Raw genomic sequence first — 24,820 nt, 5'->3', positions numbered from 1 at the left:
ACAGTGGGCGAGAATAATAATCTGAAAATTCACTGTTGTAATTACATAAGACGGATCTGGCTATTGATTCATATGCAGCAAGATCCCTTAATTCATTGATATTTTCCAAGTTAGAATTTGAAAAATTAAACACAAGTTACCTTTACAATCAGTCTCAAGACTGCACATGGTAAGAAAGCATCAGCGAAAACCTAGCTTATGAAATTTTGTTAGATAATTTGTGCCTTGTTCACTCGAAATCCTGGATCCAACCTGTTTTCAGATGTACCAACCAACCAGTGACATTTGTTTCCAACTGTTATACTAAGCATGGCCTTTAGATTATGCTACGTCAGATTTTTCATTTCAGTTTGTTTTTTCATTATATTTGATGATCTACAGAAGGAATCTGCATTAAACTTTTGAACATGTTAAGTATGGGTATTGTTTGTTTCCTGCATGGTGACCTTTATAAGATTATCAACATGGCCGCCAGTGCTAATTTTGCTTCCAGTCTAATAGATTTTAGTATGTTATTTCTTAGGAACAACAGAAAGGATCTTCTCAAATGTTTATTTCACATGTTAGATGTATGATCCAAATTGTGAATGATGGAATATTCAAGATGACTGTCTGCTGCCATTTTGGATTCTAAATTTTGATTGGCATTGTCCCATCCTAAGAAATACAAGGAACCCTTATGGACATGTTTGGTATCATGTTGTTTTTTTGTGTGACACATTAAGAGCTCCACCAGCTATGGTAGCCATTGGTGGAATTTCAGGTTTGGGTTTTTTTTTTAAGTTGGGTTATATTTAACCAAAGAAATACTGAAGGGACAAGAAATTTCAACATATGTCTTAGTTATCTTATATAGCTATATTTACAATCTGTCAAAATAACCACAACATATATAATCTTCATAACTAACACATAATTAAAGAACAAATGACAAAGAGACATTTATTTTTAGATTTGATATTTAATGTTTGAAAGGCAAATGTAAGGAAGACAGCTAATCCAAAATTTTTCAGATTAAATCTTTTTATTCTGGGTATAATTGGATCTGTTGATAAAGGTGTTTTCATTCTGTTTAGCCAAGGTATTCTCACAACAATGGATAATAATTTATCACTGAAAACAAAAACATTTCAATTTTGGTTTAATCTACTTTGTAACCTATGTGTAACTAAAAACACAAAAACAATATAATACAACAATTTTGTGCATCTGACTTCAGTAATGAGATTTGTAAGTATTTATATTTTATTGTCATTGTTGTTTTATAAAAGTCATCATTCAGAAGATGACAAATCACATATATCACAATCCATCACTGTTATTACATTTTCCTGTATCTACCAATCAGAATCTTCTTTAAACAAAATAAACTTGTATCCACCAATCAGAATCTTCTTTAAACAAAATAAACTTGTATCCACCAATCAGAATCTTCTTTAAACAAAATAAACTAGTATCCACCAATCAGAATCTTCTTCAAACAAAATAAACTAGTATCCACCAATCAGAATCTTCTTTAAACAAAATAAACTAGTATCCACCAATCAGAATCTTCTTTAAACAAAATATCAAGATGTAATAAATCCACAACTATCTCAATATTTTACCACAAAGGCTTTAATCAATGATTAAAGTGGACATATTTCTATTTTAGATGTACACTGTGTTTTTTTATTTAAAAGTATGACTTTTTGTTAAAAGAGAAATGTTCTGAATCTGTCAGAAAACATAAGCTTATATAATTTTGCATAAAATCAAATGAAGGTTATTCAAAATAAAAAAATTGAAGTATAAGTTGGAAGCTGTGATTTTATGGAATTTACAGCAAATTCCTTCATTACATCTGTAAAGTGTATTTAACTTTATATGAATTCTTGATGTACTTACTCAACAGCAGATGTTAAATATTTAGTATAAGACACAATATTTGCAAATTCTAAGCCAAAAGCATGTTAAAATACCACAAAAAACCTCTTAGAAGAAAAATTGCTGAAAAAAATCTGGTTGAAATGTTATCATCAATTAAGACTTCATTATTGACTAAAGGTCATGACCCAGTGACCCTGACAATCCTGTCCTTAGCCTGGAGGCCAACTCATCTGCCGTCCACCCATCACATGAATATGGATATGAAACACAGACTGGGCACCATCTCTTCCGTTGTTGATCACCAGGCGGTAGCCATTAGTCAGCCCTTGTTCCTTAGCAACCTTCTTAGCAACCAGCATCATGTGACCCAGTAACTACGGAGATAAAAATCCCATGTATACCTTGAAAGTACATTTACATATATTTAATGATATTTCAGAGGAATTCTTTGTCATTTTTTGTTGAAATTTTTGTGCTAAATTATTAATGCTCTTCTTGTAGTTTTGAGATAAAATGTTGGCCAACTTGTAATTTGTCAATGTCAGATATCTGTATCAAGTTACTGCATTAATTATCCATCATTTGTGTTTTACAAAATATTTGTTGATCAGAAATACAAACAATAAATATCTGATTCTTTTTTACCATTCAGTAATGGTAATCTACATCAGTGAACTACCCTGGTAATTCTACCCAAAACCCTGAAAGTAAGTTAAACCCCAACCAATCTTTTTATCTGTAGAGAAGTTTCACCTGTTCATCATCCTGTGTAGCATCATCTATTGTGGCAATCGCTTTACGGGGGATGACAAGGAAGTGGACTGGTGCCTGTGGGTTCACGTCATTGAAGGCCACACACTGTTGAAAAACAAGGGAGATAATCTAATAAATTACAAGGAACACGGGAAGTTCATGTACTATAGATATATTATTCTGGTCTCAGTTGATGTTTGTAAGGGTAACCTATACATAATGTTTATACTTAAACTTTAAGTGATGATCTGATTGATTAAAAACCTAAAAAAAAAAAAAAAAAAGATTATTAAACACAATTTAAAAATATCCAACTCTTGGAATATCAGTTTTAAACAAGCACAGGTAAAGCATAATGTGCACACTGAACAAGAAGACAATACTTAACACTAAAGGGAGGCAATTCTATCCAACACTAAAAGCTTTTTTACACGTAAGCAGTTAAAACGGTCGAACCAGGAACCTGCAAGAAAAATGCCATGTGCTAATCAGGACAGAAACTGGACTGCGAATATTTGGCACATGCAGTTTGCACTGTCCAGCTGTATCTGTTCAAATCTAATTTGCTGAATATCATAAGTTTTCAGAATTTCAGAATAAAAGTTAGGGTTGGTGCACCCACATATTTCTGAGAGCATTGTGCTATAAAGAAAGAGTGAAATGGATAGTGTCTTAGTTTTAATTAACTGATTTTGAATTTCCAAAACTGTGCATTTTGAGCTTTACATATATCAGGTCCAACATCATGTACAAGTGTGTTCATGTATAGTGGAATAACTCCAGACCACTGCAACTGTTTCAACCAGGTTACATTAATGCCACCTTAACAATGTGAAAGGAGACAATTCTATTGAACAGTATACACTATGAAGGTTGCTAACTTTATCAAATGCTAACCACTATGAAGGGAGACAACTCTATCAAATGCTAACCACTATGAAGGGAAACAACTCTATCAAACACTAAAATCTATAAAAGGGATACAACTCAAATATGCCAAAGAAATTCTCATAAACAGTTTGCTTCCGGTTTGATTATATCATTTGTTTTTAGATCAGTGTTGCCTTGCACATTGGTCCTGTCCACTTAATACCTAAACCTTGATACATGTGTAATTAAAATGCTATTAAACTGCTCTTGGAACTGGAGCAGTACTTTTCATGTCATTGTTTTATCCCTTTGCTTCAGACAACATTTGAATAAAATCTGATCAGCCATTCAGGAAGTATATCTTTTGACTCACTCATATAAACAATGGATCTTGAAGACACACGCTCCAATCCTCACTGAAATTATTTGATATTTCAGCCAACTGCCCAAAGTTTGCAATTTCTTCTTGAAATGCTCCCATTTCACTAAAATGAAGGAAAATGTGTCCTTCCGAACATAAAAAGCCTGGTGATTATTTAAGGGATAAGTAACATTTTAAATGTATCATATCTGTGAGCTTTTGCAGCAGCTTAAGCGAAACAACAGAGGGTGCATGTACTCTTGTTGAAATTTCTATTTTTATCTGTTGGTCATCAATTCCATATTCACAAGTAAATATAAACCGTTGCCGTATCGTTCCTTGCAGAACTTATCCAGTTTTTAGTATATTGCGTTGTAATCTCAGCAAAGTGTTGACAAGCACATTTATTAGCGAAAAAGTAAAACGATGTAAACGGCCTAGATAATGATTAACTGTTGGGCCTAAACAGGGCAAAGCGAAAGTAGGATTTATTTCATCATCCAATGCAAGCTGAAGATGTGACTTTAAAAAAAAGTGTAGCTGTCATATGTTTGAGACATACAAAGACAATATAAAACATGTGTTCGACGCATGAATAATTTATATATATATATATATATATATAAAAAACATATTCATAAACGCCAACATGATGCAAGGGACGTAACTCTGTACAGCCAGAAGTCGTGTTCGTTACAGTTTTCAGTCGCGTTGACAGTTAAAACGAGTGCATGTGCATACCCAGTAAATAAGTACGTACCTGATCATCCTCGTAAATGAACTTGCAAGGAATTTCTCCTCGGAGAATCTTTCCGAATATGGTATCCTCGCCCGGCTTTGCGGTCTGTGCTTTCTCCACTTCGCTCATGTTGCGGCTAAGGGTCAAGGTAAGGTTCAAGACCGTAGCCTGATGATCCCATCGCTATCTGCATCGTTGAAGTTTGGTTGAACACAAAGGCGATATCCTTTTCGGGTTAATACCTCCCTGGCTATAGTTTCGTAATCTTAGAAATTATTCACTGTCCTATTAATATCAGGTAAAACTAAGTATGTTTCGGAGCGAATTATTTTCTGATATTGCTTACTTTATTATGATATCCAAAAACTAAAAAGAAAATACATTTTAGTTTCGTACATTTTCGTTTGTCAACAAATATCACGTGATGTACAAGATGGTGGCCGTACTTTCAGTTCCCGACCTTTCAGACACGAAATTTTGATATCATTTCGTGTGCTTTGAAGGATCTACTTGCTATCAATTAACCATAGAGTCTAGATAAATATCTTTTTCTCTTATAGTCTTTTCATCCTTGAAGATGAAATCAATTGAGGCCAAAGTCGTTGTTCTCGGATCGCAGGGTAAGGGAAATGTATAATTTCACATTTTATCACAATCGTCATGTCTGGTATATCCCTGGAGTTAAGAGGAATCTCTGAAACTTTAAAAACATCTCATCGATTCAAAGGACAAAAAATCACATTCAGAAGCAGTCATGTTCAGTTTAGTCTTAAATTTTGTTCGAACAATACCCGTAAATATTTGACACTTTCACATTTAAATCCTTTATTTGTAATAAAAATTAAAAAGCGGAAATAAGTAGAACGCTGTAGGTGTTTTTGGAACATTTGTTGGGTACTTTATAAGTAACCACCTAATTCCATGATATGATAAAAGATAAATAAGTCTGTAATGTTACATAAGTGTTAAATTAATCCCAGTGCTTTGTTTGACTATCTAAACATGTACACGGAAATGTTGGACTGGAAATCCAGGTACTGCATAACAGTATGGTATTTGGATCTTCTGTGTCTTTTGATAAAAAATATTTGGAATGGGAAAGCAATATGAATGATCAGTATAGTACTAAATCTGATTACAAGCCCATGATAATAATTTGATGAGGTCTTGATTTTCTGAGGTACTGCATGGATGTGACTGTCTAGTTTTTACTGTTAACAAAATGGGGTTAGATAGACCAAGTAACAAAAGGGGATTAGATAGACGAGGCTATCTATTACTACCTCTTGTGAGGAAGCCCAATATTTCTGAGTAATCATACACACAGATTCCCAATGTGTTGGCTGTTAATATTATAATATGTATCTGATCAGGAAATAAGAATGTGTGGTGGGTATATGTAGATCTGAAGTCACAGATTGATGTAACTTCAAGTCGATGTCTGAGGTGTGTGGTTCAATCCAAGCTTTCAGCTTGTTTATGTTTCTTAGGAAGACGGTTATGTGAAATATTGTCCTATTCTGCATAAGTTATGTGCCTTGGTCAAGACACTGTAATCTGCTCTGGATAGCATGCAACAGGCCGCCTGTATATCGTTATATGTAGCAATCTGCTAGCCCAATGTAATGAGATTCCTGTACAAAATGATTCTGACTGTTCATAGATCACCAGACACTAAACCTGTAGCTAGCATACAAATTAAATGTCCCAGAGTAGATAACTAAGCTCTCCAGACAATATTCTGAGGGCCACAGACTGATGTCAGTTCTTAACTTTGAGCCATGCACTGTTGAAAATACACATGTTAAAAAATCATGTGTCTGTCAAATTGATTCAACAAACCTGTTTTAGTGTGTACTACATGTCCCTCTGTTTGTTGTAAAGCTGACCACCCAACCATTCTCACAACCATCCATGGACTTCCTCTAGAAGGTGATATTGGTTGTAATTATCATATTGTGGTCATTTGATGATTTGGAATTACAAATTGTCAGAAAGACCAATGTTTTAGCTTAACACAGTGTTGATCAATCTTCTCAGGGCTGAATTATTATTCCTTCCTTTACATTGTGTCTATTTGATATATAACATGCAGCACTCTCCACTTGTATAAAAGGAGCAGGTTGGTGTGTCTTGTATATAGTGTTAAATACGGTCACTCAGCTGACGGAGCATGCTTCTCTGGCTCAATTGGTAGAGCCGTTCAGTTATTATGCTGGAGTCCCAGGTTTGATTCATGGTTGGGGCCCTCAAAAGGAATATGTGTTTTCTCTGTTCTTTTACACTTAATTCACAGAGATAGTATGACGAGTTAATTGGGCCACATAATTATGTGTTGATTACAAAACTATGTAAATTTGTATTATTCATCTTTAAACAGGTGTGGGGAAGACCAGTGTGGTGATTCGCTATGTTGGAGGAATGTTTAGTAAGGCTGTCAGTCCCACTATAGGAGCCTCATTCTTCACCTATAAGATGTGAGTAGCTGTAGTTTACTATATAAAACATATCTATGTTGTAGTGTACTGGGGGTGTGATCTCACTGTAGTTTACTATATGAAACATATCTCTGTTGTAGTGTACTGAGGGTGTGATCTTGCTGTAGTTTACTATATAAAAATATATCTCTGTTGTAGTGTACTGGTGTTGTGATCTGACTGTAGTTTACTATATAAAACATATCTCTGTTGTAGTGTACTGGTGTTGTGATCTCACTGTAGTTTACTATATAAAACATATCTCTGTTGTAGTGTACTGGGGTGTGATCTGACTAGTTTACTATATAAAACATCTCTCTGTTGTAGTGTACTGGGGTGTGATCTTACTGTAGTTTACTATATGAAACATATCTCTGTTGTAGTGTACTGGTGTTGTGATCTCACTGTAGTTTACTATATAAAACATATCTCTGTTGTAGTGTTGTGATTTTACTGTAGTTTACTATATAAAACATATCTCTGTTGTAGTGTACTGGGGTGTAATCTTACTGTAGTTTACTATATAAAACATATCTCTGTTGTAGTGTACTGGGGCGTGATCTTACTGTAGTTTACTATATAAAAATATATCTCTGTTGTAGTGTACTGGGGCGTGATCTGACTGTAGTTTACTATATAAAACATATCTATGTTGTAGTGTTGTGATTTTACTGTAGTTTACTATATAAAACATATCTCTGTTGTAGTGTGCTGAGGGTGTGATCTTACTGTAGTTTACTATATAAAAATATATCTCTGTTGTAGTGTACTGGGGCGTGATCTGACTGTAGTTTACTACATAAAAACAGATCTCTGTTGTAGTGTTGTGATCTTACTGTAGTTTACTATATAGAACAGATCTCTGTTGTAGTGTACTGGTGTTGAGATCTTACAGAAGTTTACTTTATAAAAACATAATCTCTGTTGTAGTGTTGTGATCTGACTGTAGTTTACTATATAAAACAGATCTTTGTTGTAGTGTACTGGGGGTGTGATCTCACTGTTCCTGTAAAGAGACAGTCATTAATTGTTACCATGAACACAGTAGATTTGATCATAAAAATATTTTTTAAGTTCAACTCTAAAGACTTTTATGTCTTCGGCAGGATTGAGGTCAAACATAGACCCCAGACCTCATTCCAAACTGCCTCTGCCATCTCATGAAGTTTTGTTAACAACCAGCTCTTCAAACAGAGTAATAAACCTATGGATTGAGATTAAATCAGTTTTTTTTGTAGGATTTTTTTCTGGTGAGTCCAGAGAACATTTCCAAAATTGCTATGAAATAAAGTTGGTCCTCAAAATTTGAGTAAGTCCCACACAAGAAAATGGTGAGTTCCAGTCTCAAGAGTTAGAGTCCTATTTTTTTTTTTTTTATTTTTTATTTATAAACTTTATTTATTTTACAACAATTGCGAAACAAGTTATGTCAACTTATAATAATCACTCTTGTTGGCCCGGATGTAAGCACGCGAGGGGTCTTATTGTGGGAGGAAACCGGAGTACCCGGGGAAAATCCACGTGGTCGGGCAGGTGACCCCTTACCTTTTCACATCCGTTCCGGGAATCGAACTCCAGTCGGCTAGGTGAAAGGCGAGTGTGTTACCACTGGGCCACCTGACCACCGGAGTCCTAAAGCATACACTTGTATTCTGTGGTGTTTTCTAACTTAAGATTTGGTCACACTTTTCTCTTCAATGTTACAGGCTACATTCTCATTGAAATAATGGCAAACACTTAACAACAGTGAATGTTATATTTATTTACAGGACACTAAATAACTACAGGATAAAACTCCAGGTTTGGGATACAGCAGGACAGGAGAGATTCAGGTCTATGGTAAGTAGACAGGAGATACAGCAGGACAGGAGAGGTTTAGGTCTATGGTAAGTAGATCTGGGATACAGCATGACAGGAGAGATTCAGGTCTATGGTAAGTAGATCCGGGATATAGCAGGACAGGAGAGATTCAGGTCTATGGTATGTAGATCAGGGATACAGCAGGACAGGAGGGATTGAGGTCTATGGTAAGTAGATCAGGGATACAGCATGACAGGAGGGTTCAGGTCTATGGTAAGTAGATCCGGGATACAGCAGGACAGGAGGGATTGAGGTCTATGGTAAGTAAATATATATCAGAAAATAAATAGATGTGTATCAGTATACAAACCTGTTCTTTATTAGGTTTGTGATATATTAGGACAGAAGATATACAGATGTGAATTCTTCTATATACAGATGACATAGAGATAGAGGGAAGATTTCCTCTCAGAAAAAAAATTGCAATATGTAGTTTGAATTCTGGTCCAGATCACAGAGAAAAAAAGAAGTGGCTAGGGAGGTATATGTAACCCTTAGGAAAAGTTAAGTTCAGGACAGAAGTTCAGGAAGTATATAGCATGGAGGACAAGAACGGTTCTAGAAGTATGTCATATAGAAAACAGATACAATGTAAGATTCTGATCAATAGCGAGGCGATCGACTGATTGTCAAACCCTGCCTCATCTAAGTATTAACCAATCACAAAATCCACACTATTGAGTCTGTGTCTGTTCTCGTATTGCTTGTTGGTACATGTATGTACACTGTGTTGTAAAAGAATCAATGCTGGTCAATGGTTTAGAAAATATTTTGACACAGATTTCAGTGGAATTTTTAATCAATGATTTGTGACACAGCAGCAGCAGCAGTATATTTTGTCTGAAGAGAAATACATATTTACACTGTTAGGAAATTACACACAAACTAACAGAAATACCTGTTAAACTGTCTTGTGTTTGTCAAAGTTGAATAATTTTTCTGCTCTACAGGCACCAATGTACTACAGAAAGGCAAACGCTGCCATGTTAATCTATGACCTGACATCAGCTGATAGTTTTTACGACATCAAGGACTGGGTGAGCGGTATGTATTGTTATAATACTGAGAAATACTGTTACTCCGACATAGTCTCAGTCATAGTTACCATGTTGGTGTTTTCATAATGACTTCTCTCCATTTATCCAATAAGTTTCTGGAAAATATTTGAAAAAAAACCTCTTCTGGATACCTCCATACAATAGTCTCGTGATCTAGTAGCATATCATTTTCTGTATGTTTAGTCCACTCTTCAAATAATCAGGGGCCATTGTCCGTCCATAATTATATTCTTTCCTCACCACTCGACAACAAAGTTAGGAGATGGGGGAGGAGTATATAGGAATCAGCTTGTCTGTCTGTTTGTCTGTCTGTCTTTAGAAAAAATATGTCTGGACAATTCTTCCAAAACAACTGGATCAATTTCAATGAAACCATGGACCTTGTGAAGATGTGCATGGAACATTTTTTTCCCAGCAAAATATTGGTTGCCTTGGTAACCATTCAATATAAATAGAATTTTTTTTTGAAAATTTGTCTCAACCAGTTCTCCTTAATTAATGTATCAGTTTCATTTTTACGATGTATAAATGTTAGGTACAATGTGTTATTATACATGCATCTCTTTTTAAGCACAAAACATGTGGTTGCCTTGGTAACAGGTCATTATAAATAGAATTTTTCATCAAAAGTTTTGTCCACCTAATCTAGTGGATCAATTTCAATGAAATTACATCTAGTAATGATAGCGACCATGTAGGGCTGTGCATGCAGCATTAATCAGCCATTGACTTACAGTTCTAGTTAATCCTTAATATTTCTATTTCATGAGAATATAGTCAAGGAGTAATTCTTAAACTATGTATACATGTTTCCCTCTGTCCTCAGTTTTGTGTCTGATCTGTGAAATGAAATGACTAACAGGCATTCATCTTGGGTTTTGACAATTAAATTTATTTATCACTATTTCTTAGAAGTATTGGAGGGATATTTTTCACATTAGTCTCTGAATTGTTCTCTATGGCCACCTAGTTGTGGCATTCAATTTTGAATTTTATACGATAAACAAAATGGCCGACAGACTGCCATCTTGGATTTTTACAGTTGAAGTTTGTTTCGGTTTTTGTCGGAAAGTTCTTTGTTAGATCTTTCTTAGGTTTCATATTTTGGATTTCTTTGTTACCAAATGATAAAGAGGAAAAACGGAAACGAGGGAAAAGAAGAGAAAATATCAGTCATGTATGAAACCAAGTAATATCAGTCAGTGATAAATGCCAAGATCCCCCAAGATCTTTTGTCGATGTTTCAAGATTATATAACCAAAATTATCAATTTAGGATTTTCTAGAAACCAAACAATAAGTAATTGAAAAATATATATATATATATATATATATACTATGTGCATCAGTCTCATGTTGTTTTATGATGAAACTCTTTATCATTTTCTGTACCCATATCTATGTACAGATAAAATCTCTATACAGATGGTATAAATAAGATCACTTTACGAATCCTTTAATTTTAACAGAGTTGAAGAAGAACGTAGACACACCTATAGGTAAGTGTTTCTGCAGCTTAATTTTCCATCCTTTTCTTTTAATTACAGTTAACATACATTCAAGTATGTATAAATCTATATAATTGAATTAAATTTGATAACAACACCTCCCTCTGTAGATACACCTCCACCCTTTCTCTGGGAGAAAGGAAAGACATTGTACATTTAAATAAACTTTGTTAAAAGGTTACTTCCCAATGCTGTATAGTTTCTGCTACTAACCCTTACCTGTAATATGTCCACAACATATAGCTACAAGTCACTCATATGGCTGAAACATGATTTTTTTCAGATTAAAATAAGGATTTCGTTTATCAAAGTTTCATGACTGATTATTTTACATGAGTGATAAAATTCCTACTACATTGAAACTACTGTAATCTATATCTGTGTATAATGAATGTAATATCATTGTTCTGTCCTGTTAATGTATAAATATATGAAAGGTATTAGTTTGTACAGTAAAACCTGCCTTAAAGGCATTCAAGAAATATTTGTTTACAAAGCCATCTTACCAGATTTATACCTATAAAGTCCATTGGTTTGGGACCAAATCCATAGTGACTGGGCCTCCATATAATGACCACCTGGCTGTGAAACCCATTGGTTTGGGTTCTGATCCATAGTGACTGGGCCTCCATATAATGACCACCTGGCTGTGAAACCCATTGGTTTGGGTTCTGATCCATAGTGACTGGGCCTCCATATAATGACTACCTGGCTGTGAAACCCATTGGTTTGGGTTCTGATCCATAGTGACTGGGCCTCCATATAATTACCACCTGTAAAGCCCAATGGTTTGGGACCAAATTCATAGTAACTGGGCTTCCATATAATGACCTCCGGGCTGTGAAACCCATTGGTTTGGGTTCAGATCTATAGTGACTGGTCCTACATATAATGACCACCTGGCTGTGAAACCCTGGGCCTCCCTATAATGACCACCTGTAAAGCCCATCGATCTAGGTCCAAATCCATGATGACTGGGCTTCCATATAATGACCACCGGGCTGAGAAGCCCATTGGTTTGGGTCTAAATCCATAGTGACTGGGCTTCCATATAATGATGGCTGTGAAGGCCACTTTTCTCTATATCTTTGAGTGGCCTTTATAGACAAGTTTGACTATATATTCAAGGTGTTCCATTTGTCATTTTCTCTTCAGCTCTATTAGCTTTATCTATGATAATCCAATCTCTGCTGTACTCCTTAATATTTTCAGGTTAAATTTAGGCTGATCCATTCTTTGATTTTACTCCTAGTCCATTTACATCTCTGTGTTTTACCATTACATAGATACTGTCTATTTTGGTATGGCTGTTCTATTCTCTGCTTTCCCTCCCCAGTAATGTGTTTAGTGGGCAACAAATGTGATCTGACTGACAACCGTGAGGTCACAACCAGTGAAGCGGAGGAATATGCCTCAAACATTGGTGCACTCAACCATGAAACATCTGCCCTTAAAAACACAGGTAAATATATAACACAATTATGTGTCAGAGAAATCTGTCCTCCAAACATCAGGAGTTAAACATCTCAATGTGTAGCTGACACAGTAAACTTGGGCTTATCAATAATAATAAGGAATATCACTTAGCAGAGAAGGTGAAGGAATAACACTTGGAATAGAAGGTGACGGAATATCACTTAGAATAGAAGGTGAAGGAATATCACTTAGAATAGAAGGTGAAGGAATAACACTTAGTATAGACGGTGAAGGAATAACACTTAGAATAGAAGGAGAAGGAATAACACTTAGAATAGAAGGTGAATGAATATCACTTAGAATAGAAGGTGAAGGAATATCACTTAGAATAGACGGTGAAGGAATATCACTTAGAATAGACGGTGAAGGAATTACAGAACAGTTTTTAATACTAATGAAGGTCAAATATCTGAAGATAATATTGCCATTACTATAAATTGTATAAAGCAGAGTTTTCTGCCCCTCCAGAGGCTCAATCCAAACATCTGTTAAGCAATGTCACTACTCAAGGTAATTGTATACCCTTAAAAAGAATTACTGAATTTTTAGAGTGAATAATCACACCACAGATATATATACAAAATATTGTTACAGGTATAGACGAGGCCTTCCTTCAGGTGGCACAGCAGCTGATCAAACTGTACGAGACCTCACCAAATTCTGGCCTTCATACAGTGGATACAGCTACAAACCAATCCACTACAGCTCCACATCCTGCAGACACTGGAGAGGCATTCCGTCTTTCCTCCCAAGCCACACCCCCTAGTGAAGGTTCAGGCTGTTCCTGCTGATGGTGTGTCTGATAGGATTTTAATTAATTATTGTGTCATTGCTAGGGACTACAGATTTTTGTCTGAATTGTGTGAATTAGAATTTAGTGAATATGTTTTGGTAAATATTTACAGATATCCGATACGTAATAAGAAGTGTTGTTGATCTGTCTGATCAATCCAATATTATGGTAAAAGTTTAGAATTTGACATCTTCATTTAATAAATAAATTATGAAGTAAATTTAGATAACTCATAAATCTTCAGTAAAAGGTTGATGGATTAAAAAACTGTTAATGAAATCTTTGTTAGGAAGGGCAGATAATTGTGTTATTCAATTTAATATAAACTAAATGCAGGCAATGCCTGGGGAGAAATAGATTCAGAATTTTATATTCTGTTACTTCACAGGAAACACTATCCATCAGAGTTCATGAATATTTCACAGGAACTCTGACATCACTTATTTTCATAAAGGTTACCTGAGGTCAATGAAGGTCATGAAAGTTCATCTGAGGTCATTGTCACAAAGGTTACCTGAGGTCAATGAAGGTCATGAAAGTTCATCTGAAAATCTTTGATTGCCAAAAGGTATATTTACGGTCAATGATGTTCATGACATCTCATCTGAGGTCATTGTAACAAAGGTAATTGATTATGATGTACATGTTGATATGCCTGACTCTCGGTTATAACAGCTGTATATATATTTATATATATAGCTTTAATGCTTTTTGTCCCAACTGATACTTTGTATATATAAATGTATGTGAAATATTTTTCCTGATGTTATTGTTCTGTATAAAATCTAGGTAAGGTTTGCTACACTACCAGAATGAACAAAGAAGACTTTATCATGAAATGGCTCACAGTTTACTTGTCTATATGCTAAAGTATACAGGTTTTTCTGTCCCTTCCTTCCCTTTCTCAGCCCTATGTTTTACTGACTCTAAGGTTCATACTGTGTTACATATCTACATTTTACAACAATGTGAAGTAAGTTTTTCCAACATGATTATATCACTCTTGTTAGTTGGCTAGATATCTTATGAAAACTTGCATGGTTGGGCAGGTGACCCTTACCTGTTCATGTCCGTTCTGGAAATCGAACCCTTGATGTCGAGGTGCACCGCCCGATCACACACTGTATCATTACGATTGTCTTTATATCCGTTCCTGGCTTTATCATACTTAATGATAATAAGGCCATGTCTAGTAATAAGTCCACCCTTATCTATTGATGTTCTGTAGAATTACCAACTAATGCTGTATTTAATTGTCTGAAATAATATTATTATTATTATTATCATTACATTCTTACCGGCCGGTCAACACATGAAATGGCATTAGGGCCATCAAACGGTAAAACACAGCGATCCAAAAGGAAATAACATTAAACAATTTAAAAGGTAAAAGACAAATGTTAAAAATCTAAAATCATCACAAAATATTAAAATGGTTAGTCAAAGTCTGTAGTACAGACCAACATCTTTCAGATGACCTAGAATTTTATAGATTTCAGCAGTTTCAAAAATGGTCTTAAGACTTGTAACATTACGATAAAAATTTCTCGAGTCGACAGAAGGTCAATGCAGTCTAATAAAAACAGTGAATGACACATCGCATCCTATGCACCGAGGGTTATCTTCGCCTTTCAACATTATAAGCCTGCCCATGACTTTTTGTATGCTTAATACCATTCATTAATGCTGATAAAAATGGTGGTTCCTGGGTATGCTAGTGTTTTCAAACATATATCTAGAATATTTACTTCGGTCAAATATTGATGAATTCATCAAATATTTCATTAAATATTTTAAAAAATTATATGCACTCTCATGAAGCTAGAATTGAATACATTTTCAGATATTGCAAGCAATTAATTTTTTTCCAACTGGATGTGATACCTGGAAATCTATTCAGTATATATATATATATATAGTTACCAACCTAAGAAAATATTTCATAAAATTCATAAACCATCATTTTATCTGTTGACGTAAAATTCCAAAATATTTTCCTGAATAATATCCTGAAGATTTCGGATTATAGAAATACTTGTGACCTTTGTAATGTTTAGTGTTTTATAGCCGTACAAAAGGTTTCCTAGCATTCCATCTGTTGTATTCAGTTATAGTGTGTTCCGCCAGGGATAGCTCAGTTGTTGGGAACGTTAGCTTACATACAATCCGTGTTCCCTAGTTCAATGCTCCAGACCCGTGGCGGTTTGTATTTCTCCGGAAACTGAGAAACGTACCGGTCTGTGTTGAAGTGATTATGTCTTTGGACAAGACACTTAACCCTAACTGCTCTGCATGACATGTGTCAAGTCTCCTGTATGTTGTTCAGTGAGGTAGCCACCGTCTACTACAATGAGACCCTGCCTGACACAGGTTGTTCACAGGGTGATAAAACCCAGCAAACAAACCATTGTGTAATTCTACACGGGTTAAAATGCTGAAAATATTCCAAATGTTTTATTTGATGTTTTGACTGCCATGTTTTTAGTTATCTTTATAACTGTCTCATACATTATTGTGATTGATATTAATATTTTATATAATATTAAGTTTTCATTATGGTTAGTCTATCCCTGTAACTTAGTAATTAGAAATGTATGTTATGTACAAAACAAAAGTAAGACAGCTACGGTACAGCATTAATTTTTGTTTTTTTTTGGGGGGGATGTTTCATTCAGAATTAATGTGTATGTACTGGTTTAGGCGTAAACAACAGTAAGACAGCTAGGATACAGTAAAGCATTATTTTGTTTTTTTTTTTTTTGGTCTTTTGGGGGGGAGGGGTAGTAAGGGGGTGGATAGGGGCGGAGGGTAGGGTAGGGGGAGATGTTTTGTTCCCTTGGAATTTATGTATTGGTTTAGGTGTAAGGAGATATGTGCGTCATGATGTTTACAATAATACATTCTAATGATAGTTTTGTTTTTTCTGAATACTCCTAGACATCTATGCATGAGATATTTTTTGTGTTTGACTTTGAATATGAAAAGTTTTTTCACCAGGGACTATATATTAAAAAGGATATCATTTCAGTAGTTAAATTTTTGCTCAACATATAAAAATTTGTTTGAATGTTATAAAAAGTACATTTGGGATACTTTGTGTATTTCTGTGATCTTGATCGGTAAACAAGTCACTTCTAAAGTGTGAACTGGCAAAGTAAATATTTGTTTCAGTCAAACGGAAATTATCCTCTGATATAGAAGCCATACCATTTGTATGTATGTCTGAGAAATAATAAATAAACATGTTTCTAATGCGAGGTTTGCTAGGCTTCAGAAATCTATGGTTGTGCTAATATTTGCTGATGGACATAATTATTTCAATGTAAATATGGCTTGTTTATATTGTTTTTTCATATATGAAATAAAATATATTTATTCACAGATATTTGCAGTCAAGTTTTTTACTTTTTACTTAATTAAGCTAACCTGACCATGAAGACTGAATTTCAGCCTCTAAAACCACATTTTAAAATCTCATTTTTGTTAGTTTAAAAGTTGATCTGACTTTTTAGCTCACCCTGCTTGAAGGACTAAGTGAGCTTACACTGTAGCGTAGCATCCGCCTGGCATCAACTACTTCTTCTCAATAACCAGGAGACCAAATATCATGGTATTTGGTTGGTTGGTTGCTGGGATGACCCAACAAAATTTGCGAAAAGAAAATGACCTTGACATTTCTTCAAGGTCACCGAGGTCAAATTTGTTAAAACCGTTAAATGACTTCTTCTGACCAACCAAAAGATGTAGAAGCATGGTATTTGGCTGAAAGGTTCCCAGGATGAAGCCCGACAAAGTTTGTGATAAGAAATGACCTTGGCCCTTATTCGGGAAGACAGTCTAACCATGGTCATAATCTATCTATGTAAGTCGTATGACCTGACTACAGTGTACAAACAAATGAATGTATATTTTTCAATACCATCCAGGCAAGCCTTCAGACCTCTGTTATGTGACAGGAGAACAATCACAGTTATTACCTGCAGTCTCCGAATGAAGCTACAAATAATAGATGTTAACACTACATCAACCTTGTGTTAAATTTATTAAAAACATTACATGTAATTCTATCTAGAGATCAGACTTTGCTTAAGTCATAAAGAGAAGGTAGAATTACATCAAAGTTACTTTGACTTGGAGACAAAACAAGAGATATTTGTTAAGAATAGACTTTTATTCATTAAATAATTCATAATTCACATCTCCTACATAGAAACCAGCATTACTCTGTTACCGCAAAGTCACATGATCAATTAATCTGTCACATGATAAAAATCAAATGATACATAAGTCACATGACCAGCAATGATGTCACATCCTGTTGAGGACAACAGAGAATCTATTTGCAAGTAGCATTGTTTTTGGTAAAAAATGACAAATGAATTTCTTTAAACAGACAAATTATATTAACAGTATATCTCTAACACTCAAATGTAAGCAGTGTTTTTACAAAGTCAATTGTATACAATGCAGGAACGTTATGTACAAAACTCAGTAATAGCAGGGTGTGAACTGCTACATACACATCTCACAGGGTACTGGGCAAACTAGATCACATGATTTCCATATAAGGACTTTGAAAATAAGGTGATAAGCACATGATTTCTTCCTCAGCTTGAAGATGTATACATGAGAATATCTAGGATTACAGGAAAGAAAAAAGCATTTTCATTTATCATTTTCTTACATTATTAAATTTGAGAAAAAATATGAAAAAAGTTTCTTTAACAACCTGTTAACAGTCTGCCTGTCAATGAACAATTAAAAAGTTGTATGAATAATCAAAAATTTAGGAAACCATTAAATAGGAATATTCGGTAATACAGTCCAAGATTCTTAATCAGCTAAGTTATTGTGTTGGAGTTTCTCCTTGTGAAGGGTTAGATTATATAATTACAGTCCCGTAGATGATAGAGCTGAAATAAGACATTCCAATTTTCACCAGATGACTAAATTTACACATAGTAAAGTAAACACTGTATATGGTTTTTCCTTTGTTTTGATATTTCAGGTCAACATTAAAGTAAAACATGTTATGATAATTAATTCCATACTAACATTAGCCTTAGACCTTGTAAAATAGTAGTTGTTATAACACAAACAGTAGAAGATCTGAGTACAACGTTTCAGTGCTTGTTTTATAATATTTTACTGACATTACCAAACTGAAGAAAATGAAATCACCTCGACTTTAGTGTACAGTGTATATAATGGCTATAGATGGCTCTGATTTAATAATGATATTGTGTGATCATGATAATTAAGTTTCGACAGAAATAATTTTAAAAACCTGACTGATCTGATTTGTACTATGATATACAGCACAAATCCCTCAAAATGACAAATATTACAGTCTGTATACATGGCACTCTGTATCTAGTCATTTTCATACATAATTACAACGTGACCATATTTGGAATCATCAGATATATAAATACTGGTAGGGATGTGGTTTTATAACCACACTCTTCTTCACAAGGTATTATGTGGTTATATATAGACAGATTTGATGCTGGTCAATATTCAATTGGTGTTAACTTGGATGTTTTGTTTATACATAATATCATAATTGACAAGTTGGATGCTGGCAATCACTGACACAATCTGTTTATGTATATTGTGTGGTTGTACGTGAGATTTTTCTTTACTCAGAGTCAGTAAGACCAGATTTGACATTATTCAGCATATATACAATGTTTTCTGTTTTTTTTAAATCAAATGAGTTTTCACAATGGCCAGAACTTACACATAGCAGATTATCACTGAATAGTGCTCAACATAAATATGTATGGGCATTATTGACAGATTTGTAAGGTCAAAGTTCACTAAGTACAAAGATCTGTATATATGTTTGTTAATGACAGGTTTGTAGGGTCAAAGTTCACACTGTACAAAGAGCTGTATATGTTTGTTAATGACAGGTTCGTAGGGTCAAAGTTCACACAGTACAAAGATCTGTATATATGTTTGTTAATGACAGGTTTGTAGGGTCAAAGTTCACACAGTACAAAGATCTGTATATATATATATGGTCATTATTAAGAGGTTTGCTGTACACAACAGGTGTCTATATTTACAGTTTAAATCAAACATGAATTTCAGTGACCTCCAGACAATAAGCTTGTCCCTCTGGACACAGTGACCTAGTACATTTATTTGTATTAGGGATGTTGAACACTGTAGTACTCAAGTTATAATTTCTTTTTTTCAAAGCGAGGATTCCATACAGAAGATAACAACAACATGACATGTATACAAGTACTTGAATATATATGAACCCGAGTCTGGAGCCCAAAAACACTTCAAAAGCAATCAATACATCTAAAATGGGCCATGAAAAACCGATTATCTGGAAAATTTGTTTTTGTGAAAAAAAAAAAAAAGATTTTAAAATGGACTAATTTAGAGGAGAAATGTTGAAATATTAAAAACGAACTAATTCAGCCAGAGTATACAGTGTGTGTCATTGCAGGGTATGAAATTCCATTCAGTAACATTTAAGCATTCAAAGCACAAAAGACAAATATCAAAATTAAATAAATTGTATACAAAACAGGAAATAAATTTAACAGGATAAAATAATGGAAACCATGGAAACAACGTCACATAAAAAAATATCAACCAAATCTACCCACAAACTTGTCCACTCTACCTACCCCATCTCCCGTCTTTTTATCTAGGCTGAACTTTTCTGTGTACCGAGGTAAGTAAATTGTTAATAAGAAACATTATTGTTTACAAAATCCCCGAACAAGACAAATTTATAACAATGAAAAAAAATTATGTTAACACACCGTTGATGATCCTGAAATTTGATTCATAATGATTTTAAAAATCGCTTTAATAATTAGGCGTAATCTCATAATAAAATTGTGAAACTATTTTAATGATTTAACTACACAGCAGTAGACGATCTGTAGGATCACAGTCGGCCTTACAACTATTCTTCTCTCACAACATACTCCACACAGGGATGCTGTTGGGTTTATCTCATTGGTTTTTTTTCTGACACAGGGACTGACTGACCCTTCCGATTTACATAACATGACAATAACGGTGTTGATCAGATCCAGCCACATCTATTTTAGACGAAATGCATAAAAATGCTATTCTGTATGGGGTTTTTTCCTGCCGATTTTTGCAGTTTAGGAAATTGAAAAAGTAGAAGTGTAGGAAAGTGAAGTACCGACCAGGTGTACTATAAAACACGCTGTATTAATCCACATTGTACTTCAAAGTACCAACCAGGTATAAAACAGGCTGTATCAATCCACATTGTCCTGCAAATTTCTACGTTCAATGATTTGTGAAAATCATATCTTTAAAGTTATAATTGTAGTTTTTCATTCAATTGCTAATTTTTTTAATGTCCTTACCTCACTTGAATGACTGCCAGAATCAGTCCTTAGAGTCAAACATCTGTAGATTAAGTAAATATGTTATATATATATATTCGATCCAATTTTCACTAGGACATGAAGTGGCCTAATTTAGGCCATACCACAACGTCAATTACAAGAAGGTAAACATAAACTTCAGCATAAAATGATCTACAGAAAGAAAAAGAAATAATGCCCATGGCTTGCTCTGCCAATTCACAATCAGGTATAAAAATGTCTACTTTCCTTCCTAACAAATGTTTTAATAAGCAATTCTCACAATGACAAAGTTTACCCCATAATAATCCCAGAGGATCAGAGTCAGGGGATGTGTCCATTACAGGACCCCAGGGGGGGGGGTCAGGATTGTACCTCTGACTTGGTGTCAGGGGATGTGTCTATTACAGGACCTTAGGGGGGGGGGATCAGGATTGTACCTCTGACTTGGTGTCAGGGGATGTGTCTATTACAGGACCTTAGGGGGGTCAGGATTGTACCTCTGACTTGGTGTCAGGGGATGTGTCTATTACAGGACCCCAGAGGGGGTCAGGATTGTACCTCTGACTTGGTGTCAGGGGATGTGTCTATTACAGGACCTTAGGGGGGGATCAGGATTGTACCTCTGACTTGGTGTCAGGGGATGGGTCTATTACAGGACCCCAGGGGGTCAGGATTGTACCTCTGATCCAGAGTCAGGGGTCAAGACCAGAGGTTATCAGTCTGACTTTGGGTTAGAGGTCAATGCTCTGATTTTGGGTTAGAGGTCAATGCTCTGATTTTGGGTTAGAGGTTAACGCTCTGATTTTAGGGTCCGAGATTGTCCCTCCTCAACCACACCCCGCATGAATTCGGTAATATTGACTCTATATTTATCTTATACAGTATAACTTACCATGCTTCCTGCTGGACAGTCACAAACCCAAGTTTACCTTACCCCTAACTTCTCTGCCAGAACTTGTATGTAAAGTGATTATTGCTGGCTAATAGATTTGTTTATGTATTAAACAATAAGAAGTAAAAAAAATCAAACAATACTAGACATATAACCATATAAGCTGTAAACGTATAACGATCTCTGTTCTATAAGCCCATCACCTCCTACACATTCCTACACAGCCAATTTCACTGTCTTTAAGGCAACAATATACATCACGTCACCCAACTGGACAAAAAAATACCCAGCAAATTAAGTCATTAAGCCTAAAAATATATATACTTTTCTTAATTTGACAAAAATATTATAAATCTCTGAATTTTTCTGATCCTCCGAACTAAAGCCTTGCTAAGCAAGAAACAAAAAGGCAAGCTACATGTTTTCTCAATGTTATACCAACAGTATATCTTCAGCCAGATGACCAAGTCTGAATGTGTTCGAGTCCATGTTGATTTAAATGTACATATAAATAATATCAAAGTAAACACATTTGAGCTACATGTAACATCTCCAACAACACACAGTGTAACTTACTGCTTAGGGAAAAATGTACAACAAACAATGGTAAAGGAAGCACATCAATGTAATCTGTGTTCAACAAACACGGGTGACTGGACATTCATTCATTTTTGTGGGGGATTTATTTTCGTTGGGCACTTTTAATCTCCATGAACTGTAATAATTCATCATAAGTATTAGTACATTAATAGAGCTATGCTGATCAACAAAATCAAAACCTCCACAAAATAGTGATTTGAAAAAAAAAAATAATAAAAAAATCCCACAGACACAAAATTTTAGCCCCACAAAAATATGAATGATTTTGCAGCAAGATGCTAGTTACAAAACAAACAATCAAATCAACTAATGATGTACTAACACAATCATAATACACTACTCAACGTAAGTTTTTAATCTACAAACGAAAAATTAGTATTTATCCAGTAATAAGCCCGTACCTGGTAATAAGCTCACACAAAAATATTGCTATTTAGTAGAATTAACAACAGATACTACTGACTAATACTGTACATATCCTCCTTTAACCCAGCCCCCCTCCCCTTTGTGTAAAAGTTTAATACTGTGAAACCTGCTTAATATCATGTTCTATTTGTCAGATGAAAATGTGATACTAACCAGAAAGTGACATTAACAGAAGTGACATTAAGTGGGTTCCGCTGTATTAAAGTTTGGGGAGAATTTATTTGTGAGATATTCTTAGATCACTATTTTGAAATTTGATGATTCTGTAAAAATGAAAAAGGAGGCTTATTTGTGGGCGGGGTTTTTATTATTAGATAAAGACAGTAATAAGTCTGACCTTGTAACAGTAGTATATCAGTCCCAGGACATAGTTAGTGCAGGATGAATCAATACTCTGTATTCTTGCCTTTTTATTGACAGATATAACTTTGGTTGTTTCCTCTGATTTCTTTGACAGGTTAGATTAGAGTTAAAGAAATATGTCTGACCTATAGCTACACATCTTAATTAGCTTTCTGATGAGTAAAACGTAAAACCAAAATTCTACTATTTGTACTGTTAACATACTTGATACATACCTGAAGACTGTTACATTTAAAACACTCTGCCTACAAATTTATTTTTACCTTTTTAATCCATCTGTTTAGTGGAGAAGAACCTGTATGAGATCACTATGTGTCAACATTAAGGAAACCTACTACATATATAACTATAGCAAGAACACAGAGTAGAGAGAAACAAACAAATTACTACAAAACAAGAAATGAACTAAATAACCATTTAGTGATACACTAAATCATACAACTAACAAACAAAACAGACTACAGAGAAAGACAGCATCACAAGTCTATACACTTAATGTACACTTATATAACAAAGTATCAAATCTTAACCAGGTGTAACAAGTTTTACCAACACTAACTTAATGGCCATTGATGTGGATTTTCAAAAATCAATAATCAATCATTTAAAATAATATTCATCTTTGGACTCCCGATAGATTCACATTTTTTTTTTTTTTTTAATGATGTTTTTAAATTTTAGAATTTTGTACCGGAAACTTAACAAAGCATATGTTGTCATGCTAACATTCTATCACTAACAGACTCCTCTTCCAAGATTTTAAGTTTTGAAAATTATAACAAGATAAAGATTAATGCATACTACTTATTGAGTTCAAGTATGAATGTTGTTGTTTATGTTGAACTGATGAACCATGTTTACATCTGCTGATGATGTAAGGCCAGTATTACTCTGGCCTTGTTAGACAGGTATTATCTAACCCCTGTTGGGCCAGTATTACTTGGCCCTTTTAGACAGGTATTATCTAACCCCTGTTGGGCAAGTATTACTCTGGCCTTGTTAGACAGGTATTATCTAACCCCTGTTGGGCCAGTATTACTTGGCCCTTTTAGACAGGAATTATCTAACCCCTGTTGGGCCAGTATTACTTGGCCCCTATTGGACTCATACTTATGACCTGGCCCCTGTTGATCAAGTATCTATGATCTGGCCCCTGTTGAGCCGATCTTTATGATATAGCCCCTGTTTGGCCATTTTTTTACGGTCTGACCCTAGATGAGCCAGTATGATGTGATCCATGTTGGGTTGATAGGATCTGTCCCTTGGTCACTATGTACGAATAGCATGGCATCAAGACAACTATAAAACAAAATTAGATGGTAAGGAAGAGGTTTGTGTATCAAGGCAAGCTTTATATTATAGAATGGGGACAAGTCTTCTCCAGAGCAGGTTCAGTATCT

General features: G+C 34.7%; 2 protein-coding genes across 2 annotated transcripts; one reads left to right on the top strand and one right to left on the bottom strand.

Annotated features, from left to right (window-relative positions):
• Window positions 1-941: 941 nt before the first annotated feature.
• Window positions 942-4,741, bottom strand: LOC132553206 (adenosine 5'-monophosphoramidase HINT1-like). The gene is made up of 3 exons (XM_060217435.1): window positions 4,614-4,741; window positions 2,623-2,727; window positions 942-2,243 (listed from the first exon to the last, which is right to left on the bottom strand). Exons 1-3 carry the CDS (start codon window positions 4,719-4,721, stop codon window positions 2,079-2,081), a joined length of 378 nt encoding a protein of 125 aa, XP_060073418.1. The 5' UTR covers window positions 4,722-4,741; the 3' UTR covers window positions 942-2,078.
• Window positions 4,742-5,086: 345 nt separating this feature from the next.
• On the top strand, window positions 5,087-16,515 carry LOC132553224 (ras-related protein Rab-31-like). Its single transcript, XM_060217454.1, has 7 exons — window positions 5,087-5,212; window positions 6,973-7,069; window positions 8,839-8,908; window positions 9,880-9,973; window positions 11,456-11,485; window positions 12,831-12,956; window positions 13,565-16,515. Exons 1-7 carry the CDS (start codon window positions 5,170-5,172, stop codon window positions 13,759-13,761), a joined length of 657 nt encoding a protein of 218 aa, XP_060073437.1. The 5' UTR covers window positions 5,087-5,169; the 3' UTR covers window positions 13,762-16,515.
• The last annotated feature ends 8,305 nt before the right edge of the window (window positions 16,516-24,820 follow it).

This window comes from Ylistrum balloti, unplaced genomic scaffold, assembly GCF_031769215.1.
Source record: "Ylistrum balloti isolate Yb309-2 unplaced genomic scaffold, AGI_CSIRO_Ybal_v1 Utg370312, whole genome shotgun sequence".
NCBI lineage: Eukaryota > Metazoa > Mollusca > Bivalvia > Pectinida > Pectinidae > Ylistrum > Ylistrum balloti.
Note: the sequence above shows the minus strand (reverse complement) of the source record. Positions and strands in the feature narration are given on the sequence as shown.